This window comes from Gymnoscopelus microlampas (genome assembly GCF_963454915.1).
Source record: "Gymnoscopelus microlampas genome assembly, chromosome: 8".
Lineage (NCBI taxonomy): Eukaryota > Metazoa > Chordata > Actinopteri > Myctophiformes > Myctophidae > Gymnoscopelus > Gymnoscopelus microlampas.
Genome location: NC_139945.1, coordinates 53,529,407 through 53,540,814, shown reverse-complemented (window position 1 = coordinate 53,540,814; position 11,408 = coordinate 53,529,407). Strand labels below are relative to the sequence as shown.

At 44.2% G+C, this 11,408-nt stretch overlaps 1 protein-coding gene across 1 annotated transcript; it reads left to right on the top strand.

Annotated features, from left to right (window-relative positions):
• Positions 1 to 1,208: 1,208 nt before the first annotated feature.
• LOC311050643 (small ribosomal subunit protein uS15-like) lies at positions 1,209 to 1,688 on the top strand (the record flags this gene model as incomplete). Its single annotated transcript, XM_084064729.1, has 1 exon — positions 1,209 to 1,688. The coding sequence occupies one exon, from the start codon at positions 1,209 to 1,211 to the stop codon at positions 1,686 to 1,688; it is 480 nt and encodes a 159-aa protein (XP_083920855.1).
• Between the last annotated feature and the right edge of the window lie 9,720 nt (positions 1,689 to 11,408).

The following is an 11,408-nucleotide window of genomic DNA, read 5'->3' as shown; positions in this document are numbered from 1 at the left end:
GGAAATATGAAGCCCTATCAGCAGGCAATGAACAGCTACACCAACTTGGTATGTCACATAGTGAGAAGATTCATGCCGTGGACAGAGAGCGAACATGCCAAAACTGTGGCAGGAGCCATAAACCCCGTCAATGTCCTGCATACAATGATGAATGCTCTGCCTGTGGTATCAGGGGCCACTGGGCGAAGTGCTGCAGGAAAAGCAAGCAGCAGAGACCGCAGCGCTTCGATCGAGGCCAAAGGAGCAAATCTCCCCCACAACAACACAGACGGGACAGACAACAGGCCTCCAGAAGTTACCACAGACAGCGGGGTGAGTCCCACATCAATGCCATAGACAGCAAAGAGGTTGACGAAGAATGTGATTACCAAACGCAGTTCTACTCGATCACCATCAGTGAAAAATGCATGCACAGCATAGAAAGCAAGCCACCCAGAGAAGAGGCATACACAACACTGAAGGTGAGACCACCTGACTTAACAGGCCATGGACACACACTACGTCTGAAAATAGACACAGGGGCGTCTGGCAACACTCTCCCACTACGCACCTTCAAACAGATGGGAGGCATGCGTTAATCCGACAGACCTTTTCTCCGACTATGTGGCATCCGCGTGCGGTTAGGGTTAGGGTGCGGGTTTGGTTCGGGTTTAGTATTGGAAACGTCGGAGCGCTGCGCTGTCGGAGGAATGCGCTGTCGGACTAACGTACTGCACCCCAAACAGATGTATGGCAAGGATGCGTGTGCTCAGAAAAAGCTGAAAAAAAACTACAGGAGGCTATCAGCATACAGTGGTCATCAGATTCCCTGCCTGGGTACCATTGACATCCAATGCCAGCACAAGGAGTCCAGATGGGTCAACGCCAAATTCTACGTCGTGGATGTACCAGGCCCAGCTGTAGTCGGACTGCCAACAAGTGAACTGCTAAACCTGGTAACTGTCAATGTTGATACAGTAAACGAGAGGGCCAACAACAGCCAGGGAAATGCCCGGGAAAAATGGACAAAACCACTGAAGAGGATATCAACCAGCGCAGAGCTAAAGAAAGCTTATCTAGACCAGTTTGACAAAATAGGCAATTTCAGTGGAACCGCCAAGCTTTTTCTGAAAGAGGACTCTGAACCATTCATCGACCCGCCACGAAAATGCAGTATCCACATAAAAGATAAGCTACAAGCAGAGCTGCTCTTTTCATCTACCGCCATCATGGGTCGCATGCACGCTCCCGGAAAGGGCATGTCCCAGTCAGCCATCCCGTACACGCGCAGGGCTCCTACCTGGCTGACAATAACCGATGTTATACTCAAAGCGCAGATCCTCAGACTGGCCAAGAAAGGCCTGACCCCATCACAGATTGGTGCGATTCTGAGGGACTGTTTTGGTGTGGGACAGGTGGGACAGATCACCGGAAACAAGATCGTGAGAATCCTCAGGTCCATGGGGCTGGCTCCAACCATCCCGGAGGACGTGTACTTTCTCATTAAGAAGGCCGTGGCCATAAGAAAGCACCTGATGAAGAACATAAGGGATAAAGACGCCAAGTTCCGTCTGGTTCTCACTGAGAGCAGAGTCCACAGGCTGGCGCGTTACTACAAGGGCAAGGGAGTTCTGGAACCTACCTGGAAGTACGAGTCCTCTGAAGGCGCAACTCATCTGGCCGGTGAATTCTATGAGACCCTCTTCTAAACAAAAATGTTGAAATGTTTAAAAATGTAAAATTCTAAATTTTAATGCTTTTAATTTGCTTTTAATTCAATTGATTAATAAATAAAAGAATTCAGGTTGGGAAAAAAAAAGAAGAAAAAAAGCTACAAGCAGAGCTGAATAAAATGGTGGAGCAAGATGTGATACGAAAGGTGGAAGAGCACACAGACTGGTGCTCCAGTCTGACGTACGGCACCAAAAAGGACGGGTCCCTTAGAATATGCCTGGATCCTCAAAAACTGAATGCCAGCCTTAGGAGATGCCCACACAAAATTCCAACTGTGGAAGAACTGAACCCAGAGTTTGCAAATGCAAAAATATTCAGCAAGCTTGACGCAAAGGCAGGGTACTGGTCTATACACCTTGATGAAGACTCACAACCCCTAACAACATTCCGAACTCCATTCGGCAGGTACTGCTGGAAGCGCTTGCCATTCGGTCTGAGTGTTTCTCAAGATCTCTTCCAGGCCAAGATGGACCAGATACTGGAGGGGCTACGAGGTGTTGTCAGCATAGCTGATGACATAGCAGTCTATGGAGAAAACGAGGAAGAGCATGACAGGAACCTGATCAACCTGATGGAACGAGCGGCCGAGGCAGGCATTGTCTTCAACAGCGACAAATGCACAATAAAACAAGGCAGCATTTCATTCTTTGGCAACCTGTACACAGGCAATGGCATCAGGCCAGACCCAGCCAAGATCAGGGACATACAAAAAATGCCAACACCCCAAAACAAAGAGGATCTGCACAGATTCATGGGAATGCTAACCTACCTGTCCCCCTACATACCAAAGTTTGCGGACAAGGCTCACACCTTGAGAGGGTTGCTAAAAAATGAAGCGCCATGGATATGGGACACTGACCACCAGAAATGCTTCGAGGACCTCAAGTCAACAGTCACTGAGCATGCCTGTCTGAAATACTACGACCCACACACACCTTTAACCCTTGAAGTGGATGCATCACAGAAAGGATTGGGCATAGCTTTGGTGCAGAACAACAGACCCATTGCTTTTGGCTCAAAAACATTGACTGACTGTCAGTCAAGATACAGCAACATAGAGCGAGAGATGCTAGCCATTGTGTATGGGATGCAGCGATACCACACATACTGTACCTGTATGGGAAGTCATTTCTCGCGGTTACAGACCACAAACCCCTCGTCACCATATGTGCAAAACCACTGCATGCTGCACCACCACGACTCCAGCGCATGCTGATAAAGACACAGGGGTACAACTATGAAGTCACGTACCGGCCAGGTCCACAAATGGTCCTGGCAGACACCCTCAGCCGGCTACCAAACCCAGAAAATCATGGCGACATTGAGCTAGATGAGCGCATCGATGGAGTCGATACAGAGATTGAGGACCCAATGCAACACACCGTTGCAATAATAAACTTCTCCCCTGAGAAACAGGACGCTCTCCGTACTGAAACGGTCAAGGATCTCAAACTCAATGCACTCAAGGAAGTGATACACCAGGGGTGGCCAGAGAAAATCAAAGACATGCCGAAAGACCTGCGTGCTTATTGGTCCTTCAGAGATGAGCTCGCGATGGAATCAGGAGTCATATTCAAAGGTAGACAGGTGCTCATCCCTGACTCCATGACTTGTCGACATATTGGCACAACTACACGTGGGCCACCAGGGCATTGAGAAGACACGTCGTCTTGCCAGGGAAAGTGTCTACTGGCTCAAAATGAATGATGACATTGAAGGAGTGTGCAGATCCTGCAGAGTGTGTGTGGAACATCAAGACGCAAACCCGAAAGAACCTCTCCACCCACACAACGTACCCTCGAAACCATGGCAGTCTATAGCGTCTGATTTATTTGAGGTTAAGGGACGCCAGTTCCTCCTGACTGTGGACCGGTACTCCAAATACCCACTTTTGGATGAAATGCCCTTGCCTGTGTCTAGCCATGCAGTCGCACAAAAGATACGGATGTACATGTCACTGTTCGGACGAGTGGATGAAATCCTAACAGACAATGGGCCACAATACACAGGGCAGGCATTCAAGACGTTCACAACAGACTGGGGTATCAGGCCCGTCACAAGCTCGCCCCATTACCCAAAGAGCAACGGGTTCATTGAAAGGCATGTAAGACACATCAAGTCGATTGTGATAAAAACCCTGGAAAAAGGAGGCGATCTACAGATGGCGTTACTACAAGTCAGAGCGACGCCCATCGACAGTAAACTGCCATCACCTGCAGAGTTGATGTTTGGGAGGCCCGTCACCACCCTGCTGCCAAGTCGAGCAGACCCCGGCAAAGAGGAGCATAGGCTTCACCTGGAACAGAGAACAGCGGACATGAAAGAGCATCACGACCGCAGTTGCCGCAGAGAATTACCCCCACTCCGCCCCGGACAGCATGTGACTGTGATGAACAAAGACAGTGGAACATGGCGTCCAGCTATTGTTGTACAAAAGTGCAACGAGCCAAGGAGCTATGTTGTGCAAACACCAAATGGCAACCAGGTCAGACGATGCAGGAGCCACCTACGTGAGCTATACAACCCACAGATGCAGAGAAAACAAACCCACTTTGCTGAGCCACAGCTTCAAGATAGCACTCACGAGGGTCACCGTGACCCGCCGGAGACGCCTACAATGACACCCTGTGACACACAGGCGCCCAATAGCCCAGGACCAAGACACACAAGATGTGGAAGGGCTATAAACAAACCAGCTCACTATAAGGACTATGTGTAAAGTCAGAATGACACCAGGAGAAAAGGCCTAAGTTGCCCTGGGGACTGTTGAGTTGTTTCCATTATTGTTTTGAAGGTTGAATGTAAGATATAAAAAAAAAAGAGGGGATATTGTGTTTAAAGACATTACGTTTGCACTAACTTTATAGAGTTATGTTCTGCATATATTGTTCTGCTAAGGAATGTTATAATTTATGTTGCTACAGCTAAACAGGGGGGATGTAGTGATATGCAATAGGAACCTTATATCGGGGGCACCCGGAATGTTATGTTGGTTGCACCTGTTGATATACTAGTCTGTAATGTATGACCACACTACTACAAACAGTAAAGTTCAGTCCAGTCTATAAACAATCGTATTCATTGTCTCCATAATACTTCACCCTCCGTCACCTGCGGCTCCATTTTTTCCTTCCGTGCAGTCGACATTCACCGTCAGGCCGACGTGCACGTTGGTGGTAGTACCATTGGTGCCCGTTGGCAGTATAAGGGAAAAAAAGTTTTCCTTGGGCCCTCTTTCTCCAAAAAGTTTGTCGAACGGCCGTGTTGCGCAAGTCCCCGATGCCGCGCGTAGCGGTAAAACATGATTTTCGGTGCGACACAAGTAGTGTAGTAGTGTTGCTCCTATCTATGTTTGTTTCTGTAAGTGTAACTTATATTTTTCCCATCATTATTAAACTATTACTGTTGGATGCTGTGATCCAATGTAAACAATACGATGGAATGCACTTCCTTCTTCTTCTTTATGGTGTTTTGTGGCGGTTGGCATCCTTATAGTTGCATTACCGCCCTCTTCTGTTCATCCATAATTAACTAAATTCTATCCCACAGTCCTGTTTCTTTAATAAATTTCACCACTGTGCCTCTGCCTGAGTTGTCCTCTGCTGCCCCCACTATCCTTTCGGTAACCGTCTTCCATGCCGACATCTCGCCACTCCGACTAGTGGCTTCCGCGTGCGGTTAGGGTTAGGGTGAGGGTTAGGTATAGGGTTCGTTAACGTCGGAAAGGCGACATGTCGGAAAGCCGCCATGTAACCATCCTTTCAAACGTTATTTCTTCAATTCCCACCTCCCTCAGCTCTTCAATCATGGCCTCTCTTTCGGCTTGATATAATCTACAATGCATCATAGCATGTTCGACAGTCTCTTCTTCTTGACAATTATCACATAGACCTGTGGGGTGTTTCCCCATCAAATGCAAGGTGCTATTTAATGTGCTGTGTCCAATTTTTAGTCTTGTTATAATAACATCCTCTCTCCTACTTCCGTTTCTCCTCTTTCTTCCTGCATTCACTCTGTTGTGGAATCTAAAATATTGTCTTCCCTTTTCTTCTTCTTCCCATGATTGTTGCCATTCTGTCACAACTTTCTTCCATATAATTGATTTTGCCTCTGACTTACTAAGACTTATATTCAGCTGGATGTCATTATTTAACAGAGCCTTCTTGGCCAACACATCTACTTCTTCATTACCTTCTATGCCAACATGTGCTGGGACCCACATAAATTGTATTTCAATCCCCATTTGAATTAGATTATTGTGTGTCTGTAACACCTGATACATCAAATCTTCTCTGCACTTAGATCTAAATGACTGCAGGCTTTTGAGTACCGAAGAAGAATCTACACATATCACTACTTTATCAGGTTTTACCTCCTCTACCCATCGTAACGCCATTAGCACTGCATATATCTCCATAGTGTATACACCAAGTTTATCTGTTGCACGTTTAAAAACTGTATACTTGACTCCCGGCACCACAAAGGCTGCCCCTGCTCTTTCCATCTCTGGGTCTACGGATCCATCAGTGTAGATTTGTACATAATCACTGTACTCTGCCTCTACTCGATTATTAAAAACATAGATCAAGTCAACTTCTCCTCTTTCTTGTCTTTTAACCTCTAGCACATGAAAGTCTATCTTTGGTGTCTTAAGCAACCAAGGTGCCACCTCAGGAATTACAACTGTTTTACTAAATTCTGTTGTATTAAGTCCCATGCATTCCGCTAACTTATTCCCCACCCATCCAAAACTGGAATTCTGGATCCCTCCATATTCCCAGCATGGCCGGAGGACCTCCTTAACTGGATGTGAATTATCATGTCCCTTTATGTGCGTCCAATAATTACTCATAAGGTGCCTCCTTCTAATTTTTAAAGGCATTTCCCCTGTCTCCACCTGTATTGCACATATGGGAGAAGTCCTGACAGCTCCACTGCATATTCTAAGTGCTTGTGCTTGAATTACATCCAGCTTTCCTAAGTGTGTTTTGGCTGCTGAACCAAATGCTACACACCCATAATCCAACACAGAGCGAATCAAACCTACATATAGGGTTCTTAATGATGACATATCAGCACCCCACTTCGTTCCTGTTATACACCTCATTACATTTAAAATCTTTTTACATTTATCTACAACCTTCCTGATGTGTTCTGCCCATGTCATTCTGGAGTCAAATGTTACCCCCAAGAAACGGAACTCACCCACTCTTTCAAGACTTTCCCCATACATTTCCAGCCTTAGGCCTGCCGCTATTTTCTTCCTGGTAAAAAATAATGCTTTTGTTTTTTCTATTGAGAATTTAAACCCCCACTTATGTCCCCATTGCTCTACTTCATTTATTCCTACTTGAATCCTTCTTACTAAATGTTGTATGTCTCTACCCCTTTTCCAAAGAGCCCCGTCATCAGCATATAAAGATTTACCCATATCTGGTCCTATTCTGGCAAACACTTCATTTATCATAATTACAAATAACAGTGGACTTATTACGCTTCCTTGTGGAGTTCCATTTTCCACTAAGTGCTTGCTAGAGAGTTCTGATCCCACCTTTACCTGGATACCCCTCCCAAAGAGAAAGTCTTTTATCCAATTAAACACTCTTCCTCCCACCCCCGCCATGTGTAATCTTATCAGGAGGCCTTCTTTCCACATCATATCGTATGCTTTTTCAACATCAAAAAACACTGCCACAACAGATTCCTTATTACAAAATGCCTTCCTCACATCTGCCTCCAGACACACAACAGGGTCCACCTTTTCTAAAACCACTTTGATACCTTGCAATTATTCCCTTACTCTCAAGGTAGTATGTTAATCTTTCTGTTATCATTCGCTCCATAATTTTGCACATGTGTGAGGTAAGAGCTATAGGCCGATAACTTGTTGGCTTTGTTGGATCTTTACCTGGTTTTCTTATAGGTATAATCACAGCCTCTTTCCACCTTACTGGTAACTTCCCCTCTTGCCATATTTTATTATACAAACTCAGTAGTTTACTTGATCCAATAACTCCTAGCTGTTTCATCATAACATAACATATTTGGTCTTTGCCTGGTGACGTATTTCTAGACTTCCCAATAGCTCTCTTCATCTCTTGCACAGTAAATGGTGCATCTAATATACCCCCAGTACACTCCTTTCTTTCGAGTGCATCACTATGCTCTCTCATTGTCTGCTCCCTTCCTCTCTTTCCCTCCTCCGACAGGTTTCCTGAGCCGTGTACTTTCACTAATGCCCTCACCATCATTTCTGCCTTGTCTTTGTCATCTACTGCTTCCACATCATTTTCTTTTAAAACAGGGTAATCCCACTCTCTTCTGTTCCCTCCCATTTTCTTAACCATTCCCCACACTTCTCCAACCGGTGTCGTTCTGCCTATCTTTTCACAAAACGCTTGCCAGCTTGTCCTTTTTGCCTGTCTTATTGTCCTTCTAACTATAGCTTGTGCTCTTTTATACTGTATTAAATTCTGAAAATTGTGTGTTCTCTTAATTTCTCTAAAAGCTTTATTCCTTTGCTTAACTGCATTACTGCACTCTTCTGTCCACCACGGGACTGCTTTCCTCTTCATCTTCCCTTTACTTCTGGGGACTGACTCCATGGCTGCCTCATACATTGCTGAACTCACCTCATCATTTAAAATATCCACATCCTCCTTCTCCTCAATTCTCATCATATTCTGTTCACTAAGGATTAGGTATTTCTCCCATTTTGCTTTTCCAAAAATCCATTTTCCCATCCCTCCTCCTGCTACTGCCTTTGTTCTCATTTCCAGTTGAAAAACTATGGGATAATGATCACTTCCTATGGTTGTTACTCCACATGCCTCCCACTCACTGTTCCCTGCCAGAAGGTTGGAGACCAGGGTAAGATCAAGAACTGACTCATGGCCCGTGTTTATATCTATTCTTGTTGCTCTTCCATCATTTAAACATACTAATCCTTTTTCTTCCATAAGCTCTTCCACCACTTGTCCATTACTGTCTGTTCTTTCCCCTCCCCACAATGTATTATGGGAATTAAAATCTCCACACCACACCATCTTGCGCCTATCTTGGCCCTCTATACTTAACAATGTATTCAGCTCCAGTCTGTTACATGGATTATAAAAATTAATAATCACAACTGGTCCTCCTACTAGCGGTTACATGGCGGCTTTCCGACATGTCGCCTTTCCGACGTTAACGAACCCTATACCTAAACCTCACCCTAACCCTAACCGCACGCGGAAGCCACTAGTCGGAGTGGCGAGATGTCGGCGTGGAAGACGGTTACCCTACTAGCCACACTTCTACCACCACATACTCCTCCTCCTGCCCTTTGCCTAGTACTCTATAAGGTATCCCTTCTTTAATGAAAGTAGCACACCCTCCCCCCACCTCCACCCTATCCCTTCTCACACATACATACCCATATAAAATAAAATCCAGGTGGGGCTTAAACCATGTCTCCTGTACACAAATAATGTCTGGTTTATTAATAAAAGCACTTCCTGGTCAGTGTTGCCAGGTTTTGTGAAAGAAATAAGCAACCCTGTCTATGAAAACAAGCCCAAAAGAAGCGACTATGAACTGTATCTTTGTCACTTATGTATAGTGGTGGGAAAAGTACTCAAATGTTTTACTTAAGTAAAAGTATCAATACTGCAATGTAGAAGTACTCTGTTACAAGTAAAAGTACCAAATTCAAAATTTACTTGAATAAAAGTACAAAAGTATTGGTATCAAAATGTACTTAAGTACCAAAAGTAAAAGTACTAATGTTTGAAAATACCAGATCTACCGATCTACCGATCTACAAGCTCACAACGTGTCGCGATGCGACACATTGTGAGCTTGTAGATCGGCTATTTTCAAATAACCTAGGTATAAAATAGGGCTAAAGTGGTTAATGTAGGTTTTATAATATTATAGTTTATATCTTACCTTATTTATTAGAATCTAGAACAGTAAATAAATGGTATGCCATTTGGTAATGTTCCATTACTTCCAATTACTTTTTAAACGTACACAGTGAATACTAAACTGAAGCTTGACTTAATTTTTTTTTTAAAGATTTATTTTTATTTTTAAGAAAATTTAAAAATCGCAATCAAATCGCAATCGCAATATCAGTCAGAAAAATCACAATTAGATTTTTTTTTATATATTTGAGAATCACTGGTTTAAATAATAATTGGCCCAAATAAGCAACTACACTTTAGAAACAAGCCCAAATAAAACCGCAACCACCAATAAAAAAATGCTTGTTTGTTTACAAGTAACTTTACAGAAAAATAAGCCCAAAGTCGCTTATAATAAGCAGACATGGCAACATTATGGGTACCTTACATACTCTCGCAATTCATTTAGTGGATGAATAGGTGTATTACGCCTGTACACTTTAAAATAAATAAAATAACCCCTGAATAACGTGAGCGACCATGCATGTGTCCGTAAAGAATGGACGGAATCCCTCACCCCCTGACACACGTTTCAGACCCACCAAGGGACTTTGAACGGGCCTTAACAGGTCACACTTGGACCATTGATATGCAGGAGTAGGCAGCTTTTAGCTTTGTAAAAGTTGCAAATGGGGCAGCCAATGTATCACTGCAGGACCTGGGATTCATAAATTAAAATCGGAGCAGAATTATTTTTTTCTGGCGAATCTTGCCCAGGACTTTGAGCAGCTAGACGGGGCAGGGCCTTTACTGACCGGGCCGTGGCCCCACTGGCCCTCATGACGCTACGCCTCTGGTGACAACTATACAGTTTGACATTTTTTATGTTCATGTACTCTTTGGTAGTTTTCTGTACATGAGGTAGAAGCTGAAAGGAGACTTATGAGAAACTCATTACGCCACCAAACCACAACTTCTAGTCAGTCATTTCCACTGTACTGGCGCCTACTTATGCACACACATTAGAGAGAGAGAGAGAGAGAGAGAGAGAGAGAGAGAGAGAGAGAGAGAGAGAGAGAGAGAGAGAGAGAGAGAGAGAGAGAGAGAGAGAGAGAGAGAGTAGGAGAAAGACAGAGAGATACATGTCAAAAGTACATGCTTTCACGCTTTCTGAAAGCAAAGAAAACATGTCTGTAGTGTCGAGAGTAAAAGGCAGTTCTGTCTCTGAGTGTTTGTATATTAATATTCAGGATATAGAACACTACAATGTCCTTTTGAATACTTAGTAGGCTATCTAAATTCTGACTCAAGTACTGGGGCTGAGTACTTTGTCCACTACTGATACAGTATGAATCACATCATATAATTCATTGTCAATGGGGGGTACATAGGATAGGTAGAGCAATACAATATCTCCCTCTAGTGAACACAGAGGGAACAGAGCTGTGTGTGTGTGTGTGTGTGTGTGTGTGTGTGTGTGTGTGTGTGTGTGTGTGTGTGTGTGTGTGTGTGTGTGTGTGTGTGTGTGTGTGTGTGTGTGTGTGTGTGTGTGACCCTTTCATTACTATGCCCCTCACACGTGGAACTGTCTACAATCAGTTTAGGGTCAGGTTTAGGTTTAGGGTTAGGGTTAGAACAGTTGTCCTATACGGACAATGGTTTGTGCTTCGTCACTGTTACGTCACGCCCAAGTCATAGGCCTATATAAGGACGAGCAGTCGATAGAAGTAAAGTCATTAAATGTCTTAATGAAGTTTTTGTTTGGCCCAAACAAAACATTTGTTGCTGGACCATACTAACCAAAAAACA